Source organism: Alternaria incomplexa (assembly GCF_024043165.1).
Source record: "Alternaria incomplexa strain BMP 0042 chromosome Unknown scaffold_17, whole genome shotgun sequence".
Classification (NCBI taxonomy): Eukaryota; Fungi; Ascomycota; class Dothideomycetes; order Pleosporales; family Pleosporaceae; genus Alternaria; species Alternaria incomplexa.
In genome coordinates, this window is record NW_026249866.1 from 421,736 (window position 1) to 446,707 (window position 24,972).

General features: G+C 53.2%; 8 protein-coding genes across 8 annotated transcripts; 4 read left to right on the top strand and 4 right to left on the bottom strand.

The window, feature by feature from the left end:
- Positions 1-4,117: 4,117 nt before the first annotated feature.
- Positions 4,118-6,684, top strand: J4E90_009787 (uncharacterized protein; the record flags this gene model as incomplete). Its single annotated transcript, XM_051439305.1, has 3 exons — positions 4,118-4,631; positions 4,679-5,740; positions 5,789-6,684. 3 exons carry the CDS (start codon positions 4,118-4,120, stop codon positions 6,682-6,684), a joined length of 2,472 nt encoding a protein of 823 aa, XP_051286909.1.
- Positions 6,685-7,187: 503 nt separating this feature from the next.
- J4E90_009788 (uncharacterized protein) lies at positions 7,188-7,689 on the top strand (the record flags this gene model as incomplete). The annotated part of the gene is made up of 2 exons (XM_051439306.1): positions 7,188-7,384; positions 7,449-7,689. 2 exons carry the CDS (start codon positions 7,188-7,190, stop codon positions 7,687-7,689), a joined length of 438 nt encoding a protein of 145 aa, XP_051286910.1.
- Positions 7,690-8,394: 705 nt separating this feature from the next.
- J4E90_009789 (uncharacterized protein) lies at positions 8,395-8,901 on the bottom strand (the record flags this gene model as incomplete). The annotated part of the gene is made up of 2 exons (XM_051439307.1): positions 8,395-8,678; positions 8,808-8,901. 2 exons carry the CDS (start codon positions 8,899-8,901, stop codon positions 8,395-8,397), a joined length of 378 nt encoding a protein of 125 aa, XP_051286911.1.
- Positions 8,902-9,906: 1,005 nt separating this feature from the next.
- On the bottom strand, positions 9,907-11,703 carry J4E90_009790 (uncharacterized protein; the record flags this gene model as incomplete). The annotated part of the gene is made up of 1 exon (XM_051439308.1): positions 9,907-11,703. One exon carries the CDS (start codon positions 11,701-11,703, stop codon positions 9,907-9,909), a length of 1,797 nt encoding a protein of 598 aa, XP_051286912.1.
- A 2,564-nt stretch (positions 11,704-14,267) lies between these two features.
- On the top strand, positions 14,268-15,698 carry J4E90_009791 (uncharacterized protein; the record flags this gene model as incomplete). Its single annotated transcript, XM_051439309.1, has 1 exon — positions 14,268-15,698. The coding sequence occupies one exon, from the start codon at positions 14,268-14,270 to the stop codon at positions 15,696-15,698; it is 1,431 nt and encodes a 476-aa protein (XP_051286913.1).
- A 2,320-nt stretch (positions 15,699-18,018) lies between these two features.
- ATP5 (ATP synthase F0 subcomplex subunit OSCP atp5) lies at positions 18,019-18,902 on the top strand (the record flags this gene model as incomplete). The annotated part of the gene is made up of 3 exons (XM_051439310.1): positions 18,019-18,192; positions 18,293-18,610; positions 18,696-18,902. The coding sequence occupies 3 exons, from the start codon at positions 18,019-18,021 to the stop codon at positions 18,900-18,902; spliced, it is 699 nt and encodes a 232-aa protein (XP_051286914.1).
- A 537-nt stretch (positions 18,903-19,439) lies between these two features.
- J4E90_009793 (uncharacterized protein) lies at positions 19,440-19,908 on the bottom strand (the record flags this gene model as incomplete). Its single annotated transcript, XM_051439311.1, has 2 exons — positions 19,440-19,691; positions 19,786-19,908. 2 exons carry the CDS (start codon positions 19,906-19,908, stop codon positions 19,440-19,442), a joined length of 375 nt encoding a protein of 124 aa, XP_051286915.1.
- Positions 19,909-21,335: 1,427 nt separating this feature from the next.
- On the bottom strand, positions 21,336-23,754 carry BTN1 (battenin CLN3 protein; the record flags this gene model as incomplete). The annotated part of the gene is made up of 5 exons (XM_051439312.1): positions 21,336-21,734; positions 21,845-22,021; positions 22,332-22,782; positions 22,831-23,566; positions 23,637-23,754. The coding sequence occupies 5 exons, from the start codon at positions 23,752-23,754 to the stop codon at positions 21,336-21,338; spliced, it is 1,881 nt and encodes a 626-aa protein (XP_051286916.1).
- Between the last annotated feature and the right edge of the window lie 1,218 nt (positions 23,755-24,972).

The window sequence follows — 24,972 nt, forward strand, 5'->3', positions numbered from 1 at the left end:
TTAAGCTTGACCTATTTAAGCTTTTGAATCCTGAATCAATGAAGTCAATTAAAACACTTGTGGGCATCTCTGGTGACGACCAACGCAACTGCCCTACCTGTGTGACGGAGACCCTAGTAGGCCGAAAAGACCTGATATCAGATACAGCATCTCGCGGGAATCCTTACTGACCTTGTTCTCTTATTGGCTAGTTCCGGCCGACCGGGTTTTCCGCTACACGGGGAGGGAGGGTTAGCTTCTATCCAAGGGAGCAGAAGGTCGGTGTTTTGTGCCGCAACATCTCTGCTTGTGAGGCATGCTTCGAATATAAAAGGAGCCTGCTGGTTCTCTCGATATTGTAGCCATCATCCCGTGCTTTTTGTCTGCAGCTCCTCATTCGTCCGGCTATAGTGTAGGCAACAGCATGCTCCTCCCCAACCTGACTGCCTTAGCAACTCTTCTCACAATCATCACTGCCACGCCTACCCCTCCAGAGAAGAAGAGCGCGGATAACGGAACCTTTGAAGCGCTTGTCAAATACGAAGTCACTTGCCGCAGCGGAGGTAACACCCTACCACGCTGCTACGAAGGAGGCTCGGCTGGCTGTCGCTGCACTAGCAAAAGAGTGTACGACTGCCAGAATGCAGAGTGTAGAGAATACTGCAGGTGCACCGAGTATGCGCTCCCAATCCTCCACACGCCCACTGCTGCTACCCATCAGAGCCACTCGTTGTCTTATCTTTTCGACCTCTGTAAACATAACTCTAACAGTAATTACAGGGTCTACTACCCCCAATGCCCCCACTGCCCCTAGGTTAGAATCGCCTCCGCCAGATACCACTCCGCATGAGGACTTCGACGTCGATATCATCTGGGAGAACATGGATATTCGTAGCGATTTTAGATCGATGCGTAAGAGTTCGCGGGGACCGATTGGGCGCATTCTGGTCGACTTTGGAAAAGTGCTGGAGAGTGGGATGTTTGAGGTGATTAGTGTGAATGCGAGTAAGCATATGTTCTGTGCGGTGGTGGCCTGTCAGAAGAATAGAGATGAGGGAGTCGATGATCTACTGTGGACTGTGCTCTAGGGGCTGTTTGCGTGTTCTGATGTTCTGCTCTCTTGTGTTCGGTTGTTGTGGCTCTCTCGCTCGTAGTCACAAATATGATCTGTTTACATGACATGTCTCTGATGTATACGTGCTGGTCCTAAGAACAACTACTTACAATATTCATAGCGCACACCCGAAGGCGCCCACTGGTAAGCGCAATATGCGCCGACTACGTATCAGTTTTGAGTATTGCTGCTCCTTTTCGCATCGCAAGCTTTGTGTATTTCCTTTGTTCGTTGTGATGGTGTCGCTATCAGGTGCCTGTGCGCATCTCGTGCAGGTGCTGCCAAGCTGCTTGCTCAATGTCAGCCAAACAAGGTAGCAGTGTATATCATGCTGCACGTTCAATTCCATCTGAAGGGCAACCGCAACGGCTGAGTTACCAACAACACCATGCAGCACATACCCTTACTCCAGAACCCGACGATTGGCTACATAGAAGTACCTTGCCTGACTAATCAAGAGTACGACGGGGGGGATCTCGAAACGTTTCCCGCGCGACAAGGTTACGGTGATAGGACTGCTCTAGAATGGAATAAGTTATTCGAAGACCCCTCGGCAGAGTTCGTCGCTTTCTTGCAGCTCTGGCAATACTTTGGGTACATCAGTACGGTACTAAGGTTCGCAACCCTGGCGAATCTTACGAAGGTCACCACAGATGGGAGAAGGGTGGTTGACACCTCCAGTCTGATTGCACTGACTGAAGAACACATCGGAAGCACTCCAGAAGGTTACGAACTCGAAGACGAAGGTGTGGTACCGTCGATGCGGCCCTTTCCCGAAGTGTTTGACGAACTAGATTGGGACCCCGACAGGAATGTATCGCTGAATATTCCCATGAACGAAAGGGAAGATCGACGCTTAGAAGTGGAAGTTATATCGCTTTACACGTTCATGTCCACGTTCGAGTTTCATGATCCACTTCCGCTTGAGATACTTGACTCAATTCGCCTGCTTCGAGACTTCGCTTTCGTTGTCTGTATGAATTATTCGTCTCCTTTCTCGCTTCAGAAATGGCGCCAATTGGATCTGAACATTCCTGGTGATGAGGGTTCGTCATTAGCTCTCGCTTGCAACGGTGGCGTTTACAAGCAACGAATGCTAGACCAAAATTGGTGTCTATCCCGCATACAAGAGTATACGACAAAGTTGACGTTGACGGCCATGGTTCATGTCGCGAATCTCCCACGCCCCGATGATCTTAACCATCACAATTGCACAACCACGACCTGCTGTCATGCAAGAGTGGATGAAGCTACCTATTCTACCAGGCATGCTACTGATTGCAGTGGCTGCCCTTCAGTTGCTGCAGATTTCAAGAGAATGAGCTTAATTCTAGAGAGCGACTCTTACCCGGTCGTTGACTTGTTTGCTCCGATTATGCCTGGAGACAAGCTTTGCTTAAGTTCTGTCGACAGTCGTAGTCGAACTTCACCCATCCCATACGTAGCCATATCGCACATTTGGTCCGACGGATTGGGTAATCCTCGCGAGAACTCGATTCCTAGCTGTCAGCTCAGCAACTTGCGCCGGTTGGTACGCAACGTTCCTCAACCACCAGATTTAGGTCCATATTCCTGCTTTTGGCTAGACACTATTTGCTGTCCGGTTGAAGATGGATCAGAGGCACAAAAGATGGCTATAGCCAGGATGAAGACCACGTATGAGAATGCCTCGGCCGTGCTAGTGCTGGATGCTTCGCTCGTAGTACATACGGCGAAGACCCTAAGCGATGTTGAGATTTTACTGCGGATCGTATGTAGCAAATGGATGGGTCGGCTGTGGACTCTTCAAGAAGGCGCGCTGGCCCGGAAGCTTTTCTTTCAATTCGCGGACGGTCCGTATGACGTAGACCTGGGAGTTTCCAGACTCATGGCGAGTCAGGACCCAGCTGTACGACTGACAATGCAACGAACGATCATCCACCAAGTCGAAGAGCTTCGTGTTCCAGTACAATGTTCAGATCAAGCGGATGCATTGAAGACCTTGGCCAACGCCGTACGCTTCCGGTCTACAAGTGTGCATTCGGATGAACCCTTGTGTTTGGCAAATTTGCTTCGCATCAACAGTTCAACAATATGGCAGATTCCGGCATCTGACCAGACAGGCAGAATGATGGCTTTTTGGAAATTGATTTCAAAACTCCCCCTACTGCTCATATTCGAGAACCGTGAGAAGCTATCTCAACCAGGATTTCAGTGGGCTCCAAAATCTCTACTCCAATGGCAGGCCCCGACTATGGCGAGCTCCAAAAACGTCATTTGGAACAGGAGCGCTGAGAGAACGCATAACGGTCTACAGTTCCGCGCACCCGGTATTGTTGTAAGTCCACGTCTCAAGAGTAAGGTACCTGCAAGTTTCGTCCTCTGTACGACCAAGGGTAGATGGATCTCTGTTGGGAATTTCGGCGGACTCGATGTTTGGGACAGTGGTTCTGGGCCGTTAATGCTTGTTGGCATTACGGACTTCGAGGAGAGCGCTGTGACAGGACTTCCTGGCTTGCTCGTTGAAGAGGTCGGTAGTAGCTTCTACGGACAGCATCGTGCACGTATTATCCAATACGTATCGGTGCGTATGTTCGCGGGGCAGGATGATGGCTTCTTGGTAGACAGTGCGGCATACGCGGCGACATTCGCGACTGTGGTGAGCATGGAGGCGGCAGAATTGGGTTGGAAACACTGGTTATTGCAGTAGTCCCAGTCGCGTCTTCTTTACTCAAACGATGTTGACTCAGGGTGATGGGTAGAACTCTAGTAGGTGAGGAACATTGTATCTTAGTTGGCTGAACAAAGACGCGATGGACAGGTACGAGGCAAAGCAGAAGCACAGACCGCCTAGACCATGGACATCCCTGTCATGACGGCGCAGCTGTCAGTTGAAGTCCGCCATCGTCACCAACCCTCAACCTGGAGTTTGTTGCTACTACAGTCGTCTTGGGGGCCAATTTCTAGCAGTCGCCATGCCGATTGACCGCCGTACCCGATGAGCTGCCTACGAACCCGCAGCCCGCGCCGCCCAGCCTCCCTACCATGTCCGCGTCGAACACCCGGGTATTCGTACAATGGAAGGACTCTACCGTGTTCGCCGGCGAAGACATAGAATGCACCATTACCTTCAAGAATGTCGCCCCGCCTGAGGGACGCGACCGCTCCCCGGTCCGGAGGCAGAACGGCTTTGGGACGGGCGGGGAGAGACAGCGCAAACTACCGCCCGTCCACTCGTCGACGCGCCCCTCGGTATCCCGCAATTCGTCCTTTGCCTCGCAGCTGCCGCCGTCACAGCTTCGCGGACATCGCCCTGCCTTATCGCTGCATACGCCATCGACAGCTGGAGACCGCCGATCGTCTGTTGCGCCGAGCATCATCCATGCCAACAACACGGGCACACACAAACATGGGAGATCCGTGTCAATTGTGTCTTTAGGGGCAGATGCGGGAACTGAAGCCAGCCACGAGAGGGGCATACCCATCAGACGCCCAGCAAGAGGGCACGGAAGATCAGCCAGTCTGCAGGTCGTGCCTGGCAGGCCAAACTCATACCCAAGTACGGACGACATGTACAATATACGTCATTGGCTGACATGATAGCAGTTGCTTCACCAGGTCATAGATCAGCGACTCATCCATCTCCACTATCTGGTGAAGCGTCCTCTCCGCTGGCCCGCGACACCAACGACTTTGCCTTTCCCGCGCGTCAGAACAGGAGACGGCCTGGTGTCACGACCACCCCGAGTACCCCAGCTCTTCCGACTACAGGGCGAAAACCGTCCAATTCCTTCTCCCAGAACTTCAAGTTCCCTGCCGCACCTCCGCCCGACGATGCCACCCATCCGCAGCCTGGTAGCAGTCCTACAAAGCAACCCATACACGTCCGGCGCAACTCCCCACAACCGCCACATGACTACCTACGGTCATCTGGAAGCCACAATCTCGAGGTGCTTTCACCTGTTGCGCGGATAATATCTGGGTCGAGCATGAATGACACCCCGCGTAGTAGTGGAGAGTTCTACTCGATGAGCAACAACTCCAACGAGACACTGGCTTCGGAATATGCGGCTCATCCCTCAGCGCGTCTACTACAGCGACCGATGCATCATCGGCGACCGTCACATTTGGCACCACCCAATAGACAAGCTCTGCCAGAGTCGATAATGATGGGCTATGCGCAAATCATGGGGTCCTTCACGCTGGACGGATCCTTGATCAACCAAGCACCTTTCGAGGAGGTAAAGAGGAAGGGAGTAGTGGGCGGCCAGGGTGGAGGTGGTGTAGTGGGTGTAGAGAAGACGAAGCGCGAAAGTGGGCTCTTTGGCGCGCTCGGTTGGGGTAACATAGGAGAGTCACTGGGTGGGCTACTGGGCGCTTCCGAGCCCTCTAGTATCCGAGAGATGCGAGGCGTTGCCAGCTCCAAGACTGTCCCGCTCATCACTACACCCCAGTCCATTCTGTTCGTCGATTTACGGCTTGCGCCTGGCGAAAGCCGCAGCTACACGTACAGCTTTACAATACCCCGAGGTCTGCCACCTTCGCATAAGGGGCGGTCGATGAAGGTAGCATACAATCTCATCATTGGCACACAACGCGCGGGATCGACCAAAGAACAACAAGTGAAGCATGTGGACGTTCCGTTTCGGGTGTTTGGCAGTGTGAACAGTATGTCAAGTCTGAGGATACAGGTGTCGATATGCTAATCCCTTACAGGCCGTGGCGAGATTCTCGGACATGATCTCATGTCTCCGTACATCATATTGCGCGATCAAGCTCGAACAGCCAGCATAGACCCTTCTTCAAGCGCGAAACTTTCCCCAACAAAGAAGGGCGTTTCTTCGGGCAAGTCGGAAGAGAACACTTTCAGCGACTTCCTAGAGTATGTCGACAATCTTCTCGATCGACCTAGGCACAATTCTAGCATGGGCTTGCTTTCACCTACGGGCACCATGCCCGGGCGCTCAACGATTGCCGAGGGGCCTCAGACCATGAAGGAGGCTATCGATACAGCCATCTTGCGCAGCAACTTGACAGGCGCTGCCAACCAGAGCGCCAATCGCTTCGAGATTGCTCGCAGCGGCCGCCGTGTCGCGGTCATCATGTTGGCGCGGCCCTCTTACAGGTTAGGCGAAACAATGTCTGCCGTAATCGACTTCACAGATTCACGCATTCCCTGTTACTCAATACATATCTCTCTGGAGACTTCAGAGAAAGTCGATCCGGCGATAGCGCTTCGCTCTAATGCGTCGATATACCGCGTCACAAAGAAAGTGCACGCATCATTTTCAGAAAATGCTCTGTTTGCGCAAAAGCTCGCCTTCTCGCCGACGATACCACCCAATGCGACACCGGAGTTTATCACCAGCGGCGTCAGTCTGGAGTGGAAACTCAGAATCGAGTTCATCACCCCTCGACTAACGCACGAGGACGGAGAGGAGACTTCGTGGGACGACCTCTTGGAAGAAATATCTAGTGACGACCGAGGTGTCATATTAGCAGCGGCGCAACGATTGCCTGCTGAGAGCTTTGAAGTGCAGGTACCAATACGGGTATACGGGGCTGTGAGCGGGGCGCCCGAAGCACCTGATGAACAGGGTCTTCCTGTATGAAGTTGGCCATACAAACGGCAGCCATTACCACCAGCTCCACGCTGAACCAAAACGCAACAATTGGGGCAGAGCACTGATCCTCCGCATCTCGCTACCCAGCTTCTCATCCGCCGCTTACCCTTAGGGGCCATTATAACCTTTTGTACATGACTAGGGATATATGGCATACATATTGGATATTGGGAAGGAAAAAGGGAGCGTGTTGGAAAGCACTTGTAGCATACCAGCTCGTCACTTGAGCAATTCAGGGTTCTAGGACACAGAGTCCATGGTCGGCAGTAATTTCATCTATCCATATTCATTTACGTCCCTTTGTTGTGCTATTCGGTTCAGGTGACACCCTGTAGGTGGAACCAGATACCCTCGCCCACGGCAGAACCATGTTTGACGCAACGAAAAATACCTTCTGCTTCCCCTTCCATCACTTTAAATATTTAAACTGTCCTCGCCTTTGTTTATTTGTTACAAATTTCGAAGAAACACCAATACTTACCTTACTCAAAATGACTTCCCTTTACAATACGGTCGGTTGGAAGACATCTTCCATGCAAGATCTAAAAGACCAAACCAAGAAACTACAGCGTGAAAGCGATTTGAGGAAACTGCAAAACACAATAAGAGATAGCATAAGCGAAGGCATTAGGGCTCAAACTCTCAAAGAGGGCATCAGTCTCAAGATCGAGAACGAAGACGGCCAAGTGTACATTCTCCTTGCTCCCTCAACCACCAATTAGAACATCACTAACACATATATGCTATTCTAGTTTCTTCCGCCCAAACGGCACTATGAAGGGCAGTTCAGCACTGAACATCGAGATGAAGAACAAAGGATTCAATGGCAAGATCTACGTTGAACCCGGCGCCTCAAGCTGGTTCACTGGTGGATGGGCCAGAGCGCTCGTTCTGGTGGGAACGGTATATCTATACCGTAACGAACTCCGCATCATCGGCCGAGGTGTGCTAGCTGGAGCGAATCTAGCCATCGAGCGTTGGGAACAACGTTAGCGTCAGCAAGATGGTGATGTGAAAGGGAAAGAAGTCGAAGAGGAGAAAGAGCAAGGAAAGGAGAAGCAGATGATGCCTGTCACGCCGACTGAAGAGAAAGGCATCAACCAAAATGCCTCCATATACCCTCCTCACCCACCACCCGTACAGCCACCCGGCAGCCTGTACGTATTTTCATGTGTGCGGTGTTCTGATCCAGGATCACCTTCATACCCAGCCCCATACGACAGCAGTGGATTCGACGCAGACATGGACACGCCAACCTCACCCCAGAGCCTGCGTTGACGTTGGGTCACTTGCTTTGCAGGTTTTTGATTTGATGTAGTCTGCATACCTGTTCAACTTTTTTGCTTGCATGAGGTGGGAATCAGTGGTCTGTAGTGGAGCGCGCGTTGTTGACCGTTAGCCATTATAGACGATATCACAGACATATGGAGGAAGCAAGACGGGATACATATCACACAACCCAACTCACTGTACGGACCACGAAAACACAACTCAGCTCATAACCATATCATTGAAGTCATCATGTCTCGAAAAGTGTATGTAGATGTAATCGCAGTCCATCGCCAAGAAAGCCTTCTTCACAATCGAATCGAATCAGGCAGAAAGTGTGTCCACGAAGCCCGATCATACTCGCCCGGGACTTTTATGCTGGTCGCTCACAATCCATCAATCATGCTCCCTTTGTTTCGTCCGTGTCGCTTACAATCCACCGGGTCCGGCAGCTGAGTGCGCGCTGGCTCCGGCGCCGGGGCCCAGCGACGCATGTGTCGCTTCGCGGTGGGCTGCGTCGCGTGCCTCGCGCTCCTTGGTCTCGGCGGCGATTTGGTCTTCGGTCTTCTTGTTGCCTCGGGCGATGAGCTTCTCGAGGAGGCCGCCCTTCTTGGGCGTGTCGTGCTTGTCTGAGTCTTCAAATTCTTTTAGGTAGGCGACGCGCTCTGAGGGGGGCATCGAGGCGAGTTCAGAGTCGATTGAGTCGCGGTTCTCTGGGCGAGTGGGTTAGTTGTGGGTTGGGTGAGGCTGAGGTTGAGATGTCGGGGAAGGCGCGATGTTGGATTGGTGGTTTATGAAGAATACGTGTATAGTACATCATCGAGGATTCGAAGCTGACTTACCCTCGATAGTGCCGACATTGCCAGCGCGGACATCGTCCTCGGCCGTCTTGTTCTTGCTGCTGCCAAGGTGGAGCTTCTCCTTGATCTTGTCCATTTTCAATTGCTTGTTTTAGGTTGTGGGTTGGGGTATCGGGGTACGTGTGTACTGTTGACGCGGATGAATGGCAGAGGCAGGAGTTAGGTGTTTGGTGTGTTGTCTAGGTCGGAGGAGGCGCGCGGGGATGAGGGGTGATGGTAGCTTCAGCCATGCGTGTCACCTACGTCATAGCTTCAACATAGTCCAGCTGCCAGCTGCCCTGTTGGAGGTGGATCTAGTCAAGCGCGATCCATGCACTTCATTTCCAGGTTATGCAGCGAACGCCTTGTAGTGGCTTGGGATTTTGTCGTTCTTCGCTTTATGCTTGGGCTGCATATGCCTACGTGGTGTCTGACATCAGCCTCACGAGCGGAACGCGTTGCGGGCACCCTGAGAAGCTGCAAGTGGTAATTATGGCTCTAGCATTGTTGTCCCTGCGTCTCGTATTCGACTTCGAGAATTAGCTCTTAGAATGGCCAGGAGCCATCTACAAGATCATAATTGCGATACTGCAGCGGTAGACTTCCCTGTGACAGATGTCCTTGCATGAAAAACGAAGCATGTACGCAGCCGGGACCACATACATCAAATTCATCATGGCCGACGTCTCCACTTCCCGGATGGAGCTCGTCAGTAGCCCACAGTTCCAACTTCGTGTTGCTACCCTTGTCATGACAATGCATGTCCTTCAGCCCTACGAGCCGATCACCCGGTAACTCTTGGCAGGTGATTTCAGTCTGTGGAAACCAGCATCAATCTGCTTGTGCACTCTCAGAACCCTTGGAACCTTCTCCGAGTATCAAACGGCAACGGCATCGTTTGTTGAAGAAATTCAGATGTCGAAGTTGGCGCGTGCAGAGTTATCGGTGGCTGAATCGTATGCCTTTGAGAAAAATTATTATTATATTCGGCTTCGTTTGCTCATAACCAAAGTCCCATTGCCAATCCATGAGTGGTATCTCTAGATGTACGCCAAATCCAAACGCCTTAGTATGACCACCGCCCAGTATTCAATGCTGACCATTAATATTTATGCTGTGGAAACTGGGGTGTCATTGGTGATACGCCAGAGCGTACTCCAAACTCGCCTGTCGCGTATCCGTCGTCGCTAGCTATGCCGCTCACACTGCGCCCTGTGCTACTCTCGGCATCCGCTTCGCGTGGGCCAGGGTATTGCGGCAGCTGTACTTCTCGCCATCTAGGTGTGACTGGCATCATTGACTCGCCATGCAGCTCTTGTGGCTCATCCGCCATGCTGATAACTGTCTTCTGATCCTGCGGATACGCATGACCGACGAATTGCTCGTTGACAGGAGAGGCAAGCTCAGTCAACGGTGTCCCGTGGAGTTCCTGCGGGCCCACAGCTTTGTGCGGCTGGCTGCTAGCGAGGATGTCGGTGCCTGAACCAACCTCCGATATGTGCTTGCTTGCGAGTTCGTATCGTTGCTCTTTTTGCTGCTTGCCGCGACGCTTCCGGAAGAAAAATATACCAAGTGCGACCAGGGCGAGAGCAGCGACTGCACCGATTACTATGCCGACGATGGCACCTACACCGAGACCCGAGGATGAAGATGAAGCTGGCGTGGCAGTGGTATCGCTCGGAGATTTGATGGTCATGACTTCTGACGCGGGTAGAGGATCAGGAAAGACTGCCTGCGCAACCGTGAAGTTTGCGCGTTCATAGTCTACTATGAGATATGCCTCCTGTAAAAGTGTCCTGCCCAGTGCATATTGTGTATCGTTCGCGGCGCGGCGGATCGGGAAGTAGTTCGTTGCGTTTGTGTAGTACGGGTACGAGGCTTGGAGGTCGAATGCCGCATACGGCAGCTCTATATTGGTGTAATTTGTAGTCGTGTCTTCGAGGGAGTCGACGAGCTTGAACGTGAGGGTCGGGTTCTTGGATAGGAGTTCTTTGTGGATCGTGTCGTTGACAAGGTACAAATCTGTCTGAGGATCATAAGTCAGGCCAAAGGCTGTCTCGAACTCAGCACACACGTCCGCGGGTAGCCACAGATGCGGAACGGTAGAATCAATGACAGAGAAGTGTGCTCCAGAAGTCAGGGAGTAGGTGCCCTGCAGCGTATTTGTAGCCATGATCGAGTCCACTCCAACAGTCAGGAGCCGGGAGGGGTCTTGTGAGAAGGTGAATGAGAAGTCGTTCGCGCCAGTCTCGAACCGTGTCGCATCGTAGCCGCCCAGTATCAGGCTACCGAATACAGATTTCAACCTGTACTTCGCGCCTGCCGTATACGCATATGCAAAACTGGGGATCTTCTTGCTTTCGCGCAGCAGGTAGAGGAACGAGTCGACCGGCTGGCTCCCACTGTTGAAGCTGGACTTTGCCTGACCTAGGCCCAGAATTCCCAGATAATAGTCCGGGTCGGCAACGGCAGCGACGACCTGGCGCGTTAACGACACAGAAGAGCTACTGTCCGCAGCTGATCCTAGAGTGACGGTATCCAGGCCAAACAATCCTCTCCCTGTGTAGTTGAGCGCATCCTCCAAATCGACGTCGTATTGCCCGATCGCCGACCAGGTTGTCGACGCGTCAACCTGGAAGCCGGTGCTTTGCGCGCTTTGGAAGACCTCTATCCCTCGGAGTTGTGGGCAATCTGTAGGGTCGACTCCCTCCAAACAACCTTCCGGTGCAATGACGTATGTGACACCTCCCTTCGTACTGGGCAGTACACGAAAGTCTTGTCCTGGCGTTCCAACGCTGATCTTGAAGGTGCTCCAGCTCCCATCGGCACCATCGAACTTATTCGAAGGTGGCACAACATACGGCTCCGGGGCCTCGGTAGCGCGCGGTGTGAGGCGCATGGTGTAGCGAGCGAATGGTAGTGAGGGTTGTAAGACGTCCCTACATGGACCTGGCAGCGATCGGTCGACGACTTAGAAGGTGCGAAGCGTGCAACACATGGCGGAGTCGTCTGTCGGAGGACTTGGTATGCCGGCTTGAGTCAGCTCAGCTACCGGGAATGCGGTTCCAGGGCCATCGGAAGCTTTCGAGGCCAGAGCGGTTCATGGGCGTTTTGCTCCAAGAACCCACTCCAACAACTGCGGGCGCCGCGTGACGATCGCCCACCCTAATTATTAGATTGGCATGGCAGTGCAGCCTGATTCGGTGACAGTAGCAGGGAAGTCCGGCTAGCCTCGATTCCCTCGAAGGTCAGTCGAGCTGGATACGAGGGTATCATGGGAGAGGCGCATCCGTTGGCATGCTAAGGGGTAGCGCGCCGTTAGTCATCATCCTGCCCAATGACGGAGCCCTGGAACGACTTCCCGCTGATCCTCTCAGCCTCCTTTCTACACCATCTCGGCCCAAGCGGCCACGCCTTGAGCGCCTTCGTCATGCGGTTCCAAGTTCCCTTTGAATGGCGCTCGACAAATGCATGCCAAAAGTCAACGGCGACCTCTTAGCCAGTGTGTTTGCATGTCGCATCGGCTAAGGCACGCTGACTTGTCACGGATCTCGCACTATCTCGCCTGACATGGTCGTGTTGTTCTTGCCGAGAACCTGAGACGTAGCCCAGCAATCTCTTCACTTGGCCCTAAAGGGCAAACCCAGTAGTTCGTCGCTCCAACCTCCAGGAGATCGGTTCAAGGCTGGATCGTTCTTGCGGGGCAGATCTCCTAGGTGATATAGGGTATGCCGATTGACACCAGGAAACCGAGACAAGCCTTGCATATGGCGCTACTGATGGCTAAGTTGTAGACTGCCACGGTTGCTGCTGAAGACAATTAATTGCAAGTCATGTCAGCATTAAGCTTGGTTCTAGGCAGACCTACGAGAGCATGCAAATCCAAGTGATCAGCACGGCAGACGAGGGTCCACCGTCCAACGATGCCCTGGCGGTCATACGCGTCAACGGTATGTGCCTCGTGTTTCCGCTAAGCAGGCTATCGCTAGGGCCGTGCATGGATCGCAACCTGATCATGCGTCCGAATAGCCTTCATCGAATGGTTCGAATTCGCACTGTTTAGGGCAGAAACTGGCTGTTTTCGCTTTTGCGGTACTCTCTTACGTCCGCAACGTCTTGCTTGACCTTCACACTATCACTCGCTTGGTGTAGAAGGCTCACAGCAACATGCGGAGATTTATCAGTCTTGTCGGGCCTGCACTGGTTGCGGCTGGCTCAGACGCCAATGGGTACAACAGGAGAGGTACGTCATTTTCCCCATCGAGATCATCTAGCTAACATACCCCAGAGGGTATGTAGCGAGATTCGAATTGAAGGCATCGTACTAAATGTTTGTTTCTAGGCAAGGAGTTTGTAGTCACGACACTTTCGACCAACACTCAATCACATGATTCGACTGCGCCGCAAGCTTCATCTCTTTCCCCCGTCACCAGTCTAGATTGGGTTCATGAGGTGCACCCCTGGGACACACCTACACCATTTTCCCTTGTTCCTCCAGAGATACCTACCTCTCCTCTGGCTCCGGGTTCTACGAATAGCAGTAGTACCTTGGTTTCACCAATGACACCGGCAGTCGTCACATCTATTGCCTATGGACAATCGCCGCCATTCCCGAACATCACGTCAGTCGATAGCAACTCTCCGATACCTACTGGTGTGTGCACCGGATGTATCATTGCAGCGTATGGTCCCATTACCACGTCTTACAACCCTGGGGAGTTTTACAACCCATGGACTAGTATAGTGGTGACCGAGACAATTGTTACGGAGTATTCTACCTACTTGCACAACAACACTGTCGATACTGTGGTCACCGAGGAGCGGACTGTCAACCAGACTAAGACCCTTACCCTGGACGAGGGACAGATAATCACGCGCTCGACACCAACGTTCACGATACAGCCAACGCCAGGTGTATTCTTTCACCTTGATGCAGGTCCAACTTACGTCATCTACAACCGGCTCTCTGGTGGATTAGATAAATATCAAGAGATATTCCTGCCTCAGTATAACATGACAGCAGCAGAATGCTCGTCAAACGTCGCACCTTTGACGAGTTGGGCCCCTGCAAGAACGGCATCCGCAGACTGGAGTTACTTCATCGCAACCCACACTGGAAAACTTCCTCCAAGCCCAGGAAGGGATGAGCCCGTGCCTTTACCCTCCAAACTAATTCAGTATCTGAAAAACGACACAGATATCCAGAGACAATTTCACGGCGCGGACATCGCTACGTGTAGTTACAGTAGACCGCCTCAATCGAATTTACGTCCATTGCCCTCGGGAATCGCTGCACCGGCTGCACCACCTCTATCATCGCTTCCTATCTTCCTGTCGCCCTTGACAGGCACGTATCTCGCGACCAGTTTTGAGTCCACCTCAGTTCACGTCACGGTCCGGGGATGTTTAAGATGTGAAGATACCTCGATAAAGGATGCTGTGGACCCTACGGTGTCAGCCAAAATGGCAGAACCTACTCCCACAAACCACAGCGACGACGACAGGCATGATGACAACTCTCCATCACCTAACCAGCCCGATGGACCAGCCGATAATACTGCCAAGCCGACCCAGGGTGGTGGGAAGACTTCACCGAGCATTCCGGACGCGACCGCGACTAAGGACGTAACGATTGGAGGAGTGGTCCTCCCCATCAATACTCCCAAACCGACTCAGGCAAGGCCCGATAGCCCGAACGACGATGATCACGATCAGATTCCTCCAGCGATCATCATTGGCACCGTAACAATCACACGAGGGGAAACGAAGACCATCAACGGCGTGCCCGTGGTCGTACCTACAAATGGCGGAGGAACACAGATCGTTGTAGATGGTAGCACGGTTGCTCTCAATCCGGTTCCGACGCAAGCTCCCAATCCGGCCCCGACGCAAGGTTTGCCTGTGCTCATTGTTGGTGGGGGGATCGTCACGCCAGATTCAAATGGAAATTACGTTCTGGGATCCGAGACGTTGAAGCCGGGAGGCCCTCCGATCACTATTAACGGGAACACCGTCAGCATGGCACCGGACGGCTTGGCTATCATCAATGGTGCCACACAGACTATCGCAAACCTTCCGGCGCTTACCGGAGCCCCCGCTTTGACGGTCGGCAGTCAAGCCGTCTCAGCAACCGTAGTGGGAGGCTCAACAGTCTTTGTTGTAGCGCCTGGTCAGACGCTTAGTGCAGGAAGCACACTTGTCGTCGATGGCACGACTTACAGCATGCCGGCAGAGGGTCATGGGTCAACCCTTGTCGTCAACGGCCAGACTTCGATGTTGAATGCTGGACAATCAGCAATTACTCTCGACGGCGGGAGATCGGTTACTGCGCAAGTCGTCAGCGGCACGACAGCCTATATTCTCGCTCCTGACCAAACCCTGACACTTGGTGGCGTTCTCACGATCTCTGGGACCACATACTCCATGCCCACGAGTGCATCCGGTTCTGTCATCGTCGTCAACGGCGTCACATCCACTTTGGCTGCCGGTGCAGAGATCACCGCCGCACCAGCCTTGACAATCAATGGCGTGACGTATGCGCACACTGTCCGAGACGGAACAACTGAGTACGTTCTGAACGACGGAACAACCCTCGTACCTGGATCATCTATAGAAATCGACGGAACTATGTACTCTCTAGATGATCAAGGCACGGCCTTGGTCATCAACGGGCAAACCAGCACCATTCCGAAACTTCCAAAGAGCAACAGCGCGAGTACAACACGTTCAGACTCCGCTTCTACAACGAGAGGTCGCGACGCTGGAGATTTGATAGCGAGCGGAATAGGCGAGACAAGCAAGGGAGTCGGACCATCTACACACACCGGCGGTTTGGATAAGTGGATTGAGAGTCTGGTTATTGGCGCGGCGGGATGGCTCACGCTGTTACTGTGAGGAGCTCGGCCACTGAAGGACTTGGAAAAAATTGGGTGGTAACGATTTGATGCATTATCATATAGCGCGGCGCTTGGTACTTTGGATGGGACACAGGTATACATAACGACTCGGGCATACATTGGGAGGACTGTGCTCGGCATTTGGGTGGAGCTGGGACCTTTTTGGTAGATATTGGTATAATGCGTAAGTCCAAGACCTCTTCAAGTCCAAGAAGGATCTCCAAGATGGCGTACTAGTACACAAGATCCGTTTGTGATACTAGACGATAGTACGCATGCAAGTCTTGTCAACTCAGCCGTGACTGCCTCAAACCAACTTCCCACCCTTCTTGAATAACTCCCATGCCTCGACTAACCCTTGCTTAGTCTCGTCCTGCTTCGCACGCTGCTCATCACCAGTATCACCAACAGCAGCCACACTGTCGTCGTATGCCTCGCCCGAGAACAGAACGCGTAAGTTCATCCAGACCGGAACAATCTTCGTATCCGCACCCTTAACCTTCATCTTCTTGAACAGCTCTTTCGCCATCTCTCCCCGCAGGCGCTGGACATAGTCCGCCCACTTCTCTTCAGCACCATTCCTAGTCCACGTCTTCCCGAAGCCTTTGCTAGTCGAGTCCATTTCCAGAACAAGAGTGAGGGAAACAAGACCGCGGTAGTAGTTCTTCATGACGTTGTATCCACCGCTCATCAACCAGTGCAGATCGTAGAAAGAACGGATCTTGATGTTGAGCTTAGTGACAAGACGCTGACACCCGACAGGAAACAGTCTCACACTGTAGTCGGGTGGTGGGCAGAGTTCGTTCGTTGGTCTAACGATCTCGAACATGTTCTTGCCGTACAGTACGGCTTTGGCCTCGGCGAAGATCTCCTTGTTTGCGCAGAGAATGTTGACGTTGGTGCGGCCGACGAGCGAGAAGCGGGTTTTGTGGCCGTCGACGTGGAGGTGGACGAGCGCGTATGCGATACCTGGGAGGAACTCGCGGCGCTCGGCGTGGAGGAACGCTTTTTTCTCGTCGTGGAATACGGTGTGCTTTTGGCGGACGCAGATCAGGCCGGGGACGACTAGGAGGTGCGAGTAGATGATGTTGCGAACGGAGATGGGGAGGTTCATGAATGGGAACGGTTCATTGTTCGAAACGGGGCTGTCAATGGCGAGAGCAAGGGAGGCGAACGGGTCGTGTTTCTCTAGAGCTGTGGGTTTGGCAGTGTACGAGTCTGCTGGAACTGGAGACGGGAGGTCGAAGTTGCTTGCGGTTGAGGTACTGCCCTCGTCATCGCTCTTCTCGCGGATCTCGGTGTCGAACGTCTCCTCTGGCTCGTTGAAGAAAACGTCGGGTGACTCTCCCTCGTTGAAGTTGATTGCGCGTCCTGTTTTGTTGGAACTGGTGTCAAGATACTCGACGTTGCTGAAACGAACGCGTTTAGCCATACCGCCGGTTGAAGGCGGTGTCATGAGGTACGATAGCGGAGGCGTCTGTGGTCGCTCGACTGACGGCTCCATATTGTATGCGGATCGCGATAGGTATGAGTATATGATGATTGATAGAGCAATCAGGCAGGCGAGCTGTTGATAGAGGGACCGAGGGAGGATATGTGAAGAAGGTGAGAGAGAGCTATAGCAGGCGCCAGGCGGGGCGTCTCCACAGCAAAGCTACGATGAGGTGAAGGTGAACAGTGATGGACGGCCGCCGCTCTTTTCGTGGGAGCGACTAACATGTCCGTACAGGTACACATGGTAAGCAGTGGGCGAACAGAAAGATATGAGGGGTTATGGATTGTTTTCGTGAGATTACAGGCTTTGTGGTGATGAGTCGGATTGATCGCTAGACTGCACGACCACGATAGCGAGCAGTGGAGGGGTAGGGATGACTAGAAAGAGAGCCTCGCGCGCTGCGCATCCATTTGGCTTCGAAAGCCCGCATCGCAACATACCGCCATACAGTCGCTATCACATAAATCACAGTACGGATCTAGGTGCTTGCGGCTCTTCCAAGCTCCAAAATGTTGCTTGAAGGTGGAATGATATTAACGTTGACTTCCACACACCGATCCTCGGAGTTGTGCAGTGTAACTCAGCGACAGAAGCAGCAAGCAGATATTCTGATAGGGAGGAGAGAGTAAAAGTAGATACCAAAGAGCCGATGAAGATGTTGATGGAGTTGCGCAGTGGTTGGGGGACATTCCAGGTCCCGCGACCCAATCGGTGCTAGTCGCAGCCAGTGCCGAGCCGGGCTCAGAAACCTCATCGCAGCATCCTCAACTGCACCCGCGCTCCTTAGCTGCCCCATCCCGCAATCCATCTCCCCTCTACCACCATGTCTGCCGCTCGTGCCTTCAGCACCGCTTTCCGGGCGGGTGCGCCCCGCGCCCCAATGGCCGCCCGCTACGCTGCCACCCGAAGCTACGCTGCCGCCGCCGCCCCGACTGGCTCTGCCAACAAGCCCCCGGTTGCCCTCTTTGGCGTCGACGGAACCTACGCGAGCGCTCTGGTACGATTTCCACGACTCCAATTGGCACTCTGGCGATGATGGGAGGATGGAAAACGGGCCAATGGCTGGGGAACAAGAGCTTGGCTAACAATTGTGGCAGTACACCGCGGCCTCCAAGACCAACGCCCTCGACCCCACCGCGAAGTCTCTCCAGGCTCTCCAGGGCGTTTTCCAGAAGGACGCCAGGCTTACCCAGATCCTCCACGCCCCCTCGCTCTCCGTCTCGGACAAGCAGCAGATTGTCCAGGAGCTCCAGAAGCACATTGGCGGCGCCGACAAGGACGGCATTGTCAAGAACTTCCTCAGCACGCTCGCTGAGAACAACCGATTGGGCGTACTACAGGGTGTCGTAGAGAAGTTCGGTGTGCTCATGGGTGCGCACCGTGGTGAGGTCGAGCTGACCGTCACCAGCGCTGCGGTACGTTGATTCCGAGATGGGATGGAAGGACAAACCCCAAGAATAGAGGAGGATTTGCAGGGACCCAAGAACTGACAGATTGCAGCCCCTCGACAACAAGACCATCAGCCGCCTCGAGAACGCCATCAAGAACTCGCAATACGTCGCCAACGGCCAGACCCTCAAGGTCGTCCCCAAGGTTAACCCCGAGATCCGCGGTGGACTCATCGTCGAGATCGCCGACCGCACCATCGACAAGTCCGTCGCCGCAAAGATGGCCAAGATGAACAAGCTCCTCAAGGATACTTTGTAAATATAGAGCGAGAGCGCATGGCGATGGATGTGAGGGGTAGGCATGTGTATTCTAGATGAGTCTTGGAAAAGAGCAATTTACTACCGTCTACCACCTGGCGACGCGCCATGACCGACCGATGACTTGAGTTTGGATTTCACAAGGAATACGCTGGGGCAGCTGATGTTTTACAGAAGACAGTCAATTATCGCGCTCGTGGCCCTCTAACATGTGTAGGGATGAGCGTGCTCTACCAGCTCACCGGATACCGTCTCAACACTCCTAGAACCGACGAATGCCAGCTACCAACCGCGCTACAATACGCTATCACATTGGCACAGCCCCTACGTCAACCTAGAGAAAAGGTGAACACCCTGGGGTCTACGTCGATGTTAACACACCCACTTTGCGTGTACTCATCTTAATGTACTCTGCAGACCCGTCCAGTTTTTCCGTTGCATGAGGTGGCCCCTACCTACCACGCGAATCCCCAAGACGTCCACCGACGTATTGTTCTGTTCATACTTTGTTTTCCGGGTTGAAGTAACCAACTTTCTTCTAGTCGTCGAAGAGTCCTGGAAAACGCACGCGTATGCTCGGTAGCACGCAAGGCTCATCTCCATTGGCCGCAGTCCACGCAGCAGCCTCGTATGGCTTCGCAACCAGCCATTCGCGCTTCTCATACAAAGCTTTGGCCCTCAAAGTTTTGGCCAGGAAGGCATAATACTTTTCTAATAGCTCGTGGAGGTGTTTTAAGGTATGTACCTCTTCGCTGGTTTCCTTTCCGGGACCTTCGTAAATGGGTTCGATCTGCGGGGAAGTTAGTATGCTCCAAAAGCTGTTGCAATGTCAAATACTCTTTTTGAAGGGGTTGGATGACATGCGAAGGTTATCGCATACTTACAATCATCAGAGGGAATTTCATAAGGGAAATAGGTGTCGCTTCGATCTCGCGAATGTAGAGGGTTCGTTGGTAAGGAAACCCCTCAAGTGTGGACGCTGACGTTGCAGTCGTATTTGGCGACATTGTAGTGTGCTTGGTTGATCGTGAATGCGTGCGGTGAATGGTATAGTTCTGGGGATGAAGAGAAAGTACGCAGGGCTCTTCATGGCTCATATACGATGTTCGCAGTGAATATTTGTCTCGATTTTGGCCATACATGGTTGGGGATATCTGAACTATGGTTCATCACCACAGCGCGGTGTAGCCACTTGGGAAGACAGCAGTGAGGCACTTCCAACCAAGGTCGTGGGTAGGTACACCATTCAGTTTTCAATGAAAAGATCTAATTTGATTGGGTATAATATCGCATTGCTCAAAAACAACGAATGGCAAGAAAAATATATCAAACTGCACCCAAAAACAGCAGCCTCCTCCTCAGCCTGGACACAGCCTTCTTCACCCGACTCTTCCTCCTCCACCTCCTCGCCCCGAGTTTCACTGTAAAAGACCGCCCGTCGCCTCCATATACTTCTTCAATCCCGTCCCTTTTCAGCCATTTGGCGTAGTCTGGAGAGTCTGAAGCATCTGAAGCACCTGAGGAGTCTGGGGACTCTGGATGTTCGATCGCAAGACCGCCTGTGCATACTAGTTCTCCGTCGACGAAATGGGAGGATAAGGGTGTGGGGTAGTCGTCTGTCAAGGGATTTGATGGGGATTTGTCGTTGGTGGTGGATAGGTCTACTACGCTGTCGTTTCTTTGTGGCGATGAAGACATTGTAGTGGGTGCTTCGGGCGCAGCATCCCCGTAGCATGTCTTGAGCAGGGTATCCAGCTCGCTGTGGGAGGAGATAAGAGTTCTGCTGCTGGTATCGTTGGTTGCCTGTTTGTGCTTGTCAGATAATCCTTCTTTCATGTTGCGAAATCTCGGGGTACAAGGGAGTATATTTACAATGAGAATGGGGAAGCGCAGACGAGTGTTGTCGAAACCTGGTGCTAAGGTTGCGATATGCCAGGTCTTTGGGTTGTGCGATCGTTGCGCGGGTATATCCATAGTTGTGGATTTGAAGGTATACTGCTTGGAAGGCATAATTTGTTCGTTGTAGAATGTTTCAAGGGTAGAGAGTTAAGTTGGTATGCAAGATAGGCACCAAAAAGAATATTTGAGAAATAGAAATAAACGCATGCCACATATTTACTATACGTGTCTCTAACATGACTCCCTACTGTCGTATTGCTAACTGTAGTTCACTCATAGGCTCACGTGTAGGCAGACGAATGGAGGGACCATGGTTTTGGAGAGGAAAAGTGGATCAGCTCGTGACGTGTATCACGAAGTCGCTAAGGAGTGGGAAATCAGGCGAACGGCGTCATGGGATTGCGCATGGGATCGCCGTAGTCAGGATGGCGGAAATATGGAAATAGCGATGAAACACTTTGGATGGAATAATTTGGATTCGAATGTGCGTGTGAAGACTGATGCCTGACGACCCTCAAATGCCCGACCGACCGAATTAAGCTTGCCAAACATACTCCATGCCAACGCAAGGCTCGACGCCCGCCTTCTCGTCGACATCCATGACGGAGTCGTCATCTTCGTCATCTTCATCGCAGACAGTCCTCCTGGCAAAGCTGTCTGCATCTTCCATGATGATTTCCAAACCCACCGTCTCATCCTTATCCCCGTGATCGATACGCGAACAGTCCTCACTCCCCTCACACCCGCACATATCATCCCACTCCTTCTCCCACGGCCCCAACCCGTCAAAAATACTAACAGGGTTAACCAGCAACTTCTCCCGGGCTTCTTTGCCCGACCTGCCCCTCACTTCGAGGCGCAAGTTCGCTACATCAACCGAGCTGTTGACGATTGGGTTGACCTCGACACCCTCATCCATGACCGTGGTTCCGATCTAGTGAGTAGGCGTTAGAAACGTTCAACCATAGTTTGGCAATTAGGAGGGCAACTTGCGATTTGGGCGGGATAGGAAGCGATGAAGTCTTTATCGGGTTGCCATCCTACTAGTATGCCGGTGATGTGGTATTGCGGTAGGACCTTTTCTTGTTGCCTTAGCTTGCGGTCGTCGGAGTCGTCGTCAGAGTCGCAAAGCGTGTCGGAGTCCGTATCGCACTCCGTGTCGGACGTAGCGCAAGAGAGGGTTGAGAAGACTCCCTGGGTCTCGGCCGGTTTTGTCGTAAACTGCATGGACACGGTGTAGTAGGTTAGGACTGTTGCGTGATTTATAGAAACTCGCGGTAAGGATGTGTAGGCTTTTAAGAGGAAAAGTTCGAGATGAATGCATATTATAGATAGCTGGAGTTACCGTGGTTCCGTTTCTGATACTATGTCATTATTGCTCACGTATCGTAACGCGCCAACGGGATGGAGAATGTTTCTAAGAGTGGGGCACGAAAGATGGAGTCGTAGGATGCAAAGTCGATGTAGTTGGATCTCACTGCAGCTTGCAGTAATTTCTGCCATGGTTTACTTGCCAACGACACAGACTCACCTCAACAGCCATGCCTAAGAAACCAGCGATACAGATACCTCCAGAATCACTCACACTAGTCGCGCCCAGGCTGAATTCCCTATCCTCTTTCGGCACGTTATCCGTAATCTCGGCAAAGGTGCTGACATAGACCAGCCCACCTAATAGACCTTCCCAGAAAATGATTACGCAAACGATGTAATAGCTCGGGATGAAATTGAACATGGCGTGCAGCGCGAGGACAATGAGATTGGCGACTTGAAGGAATGACGGGACGTAGAGGTGGTGTATGCGTATGAAGGGTGTGGAGGATCGCGAGATGAAGACACCGACCTGGTAGATGGCGCCATAGGTGCTATAGAAGGAGCGGTATTCGTCGAAAGGAGAGGATTCGAGAGGGAAGAGCAGAGTAGGCGCGACGCCCTGGTTGATAGTGTACTCGGCGATGTAGACAAGAAGGAGGGGCAGCATACTGTGATGGATTAGTCTGGAGCGGATGACGTTTAAGGATTGGGCTTACTATGGGAAGAACAGGCCTCGCGCGCGGTTGAGGTTTGCGCGAAAGCTACTCAGTGCACTGTTAGCACCAGTGTTAGTGACAGAGGGGAAACTGCGCCCTGAAGCCGAGTGCAGGGAGGAAGACAACAAGTCGTCTTGTTCCTGCGCCGGGCCCCCTTCCTCTTCCTCATCGTCCCCATGGTCATCGATGGCTTCATAGTCGCCTTGTTTCTGAATGCCAGCGCGCAGTGGGCCGAGTGGAAGGATAATGAAGAAGCTCAGCACCATGATTTGCGGCAAGAAGGAAAAGACGAGTAGACTTGTACGAGGGGTGATGCCGAGCGTGTTGGTCGCAATGGCGTAGGCTCCAGCACCGATCAAGCCGGCGCCTCCCGTGCCCGAGCCCCAGGAAGCCAGAGCAAAGTGGCCGTAGTAATGTGTCAGGCCAAGGAAGCTCAGTTCGCCAGCTCCACTGCTCAGACTGGCAAGCATCACTCCACACATCTTGATGGCGATGGTCCCCGAGTCCTGCAGTGGAGGCGTGAGGGCGATGATGAGCATGCCGCATACGGAGAGAGCGACGAATATGAAGATGCGCACATTGTAGGGGATCTTGTGGATGAAGTACGGGGCGCACAGTTTGGCGAGGAACGAGGGAATGACGTCGGCGAGGAGCACGACGCCTTTGGGGACATTTGGGCCGACGAGGTCGAGGGCGGCGGAGAGGATGATTACGTAGAGCACGTTGTTAATGAGGCCTGGGCGTGTTAGTCGCGGTGGAGCGGACAGTGTCGGTGCCCCTCTTTGGGGGTTCAGGTGCATGCATACCGAACAACCAGAAGGCGGCGCACACGCGTGGGTCGGCGCCATGGAAGACAGCCTTGAGGCGCGCACGGTAGACGGCCCAGGAAGACGCGGGAGAGCCAGGCATGGGGAGGAGCGGCATAGGATGTAGAGGCTGGTGTTGCTTCACATATCGCAGGTTGGAGAGTGAAAGCTACGGGCACGTGTCACGCGCCTCAGATGACGAGGGGCAGCTGCTGGCCGTGCCGGTGTTGATGGCTGGGCTGGACTCGGACATGGATGGGTGCACCTGCCGATCGGGCTTGGCGCGAGGCGGTCAACTGGAAGGAACGATTCAGGAACGGGCTGCATGGGAACGGGCGTCGCATGTTCCGACGAGCATGGGTGTTTCTTTTTGTGCGCAGAGCGGGCAGTCTGGGCGGGGCTACGATGAACTATGGCCAGGGGCCCTCTGATATACGCATCATCATGCGTCTGAGGGCTTTGGGTCGAGCAAACGTCCTTTGGCCGTGTGGCCGTGGTGTAGGCGCTTTGTGGGAAGCAGCCCTATCACGTCGCCAGTGCCTGCCCTCTAGTCGGGCTCTCGCTTTCGTCGCTGCATGCGGGGCTGCGCTAGAGTCCTACAGGGATCGTGGCGCTTGGTCCCATTGCGCCTTCTCGTTTCCTCGCATGCTCGAGGCTCTTTTCTTCTGCAATACTGCTGCTCGCTCTGAGCCGCACCCCTCCACACGACGACGACCATTGTACTCTCCATAATACGCTAGCGAGCGGGAGCGTGTACTGCTATCCCGTACTTGCGACACTTTCATCTTCACCACCTCTCCGATGAGCCCAAGCCGACTATGGACCGCCCGCCGCCCTACCAACGACCACCAGATCGCCCTATGAACTACCACCCGCAGACGACGCAAGCCTACCCAGGCCACCCGCCAGCCTCACAACCACAACCGCAACAGCCACTCCACGCTCCGTATGCCGTCGACCCGTACTCGATGCCCCGGCGCGACCCATTCTTTCCTTCGGGACCGCAACACGTTCGACGCAGTAGTCAAGGACTACCCGCTGGTAATAATGCGCCGCAAGGCCAGAATGAAGGACAAGGGCAGGGTGGCTGGTCAAATACAGGTACGGGCTACCATTTCCACAAATGTCTTGGAAAACACATCTGCGCAGGAGGCACTGGGGACGGAGAGTCTGTGTAGCCTGGACATGCATGTGTACAATTTTTGTAGCTCTCACCAGTTCACAAAAGGTGCCCAGTCATCCAGGCTGCATTTTGACCTGTATGTCTCAAGTCTGTGGCACCGCTCGCATGGCTGTCTGGCTCGAGGAACAGGCAAGAGACGGTAGTGGGAAGGCA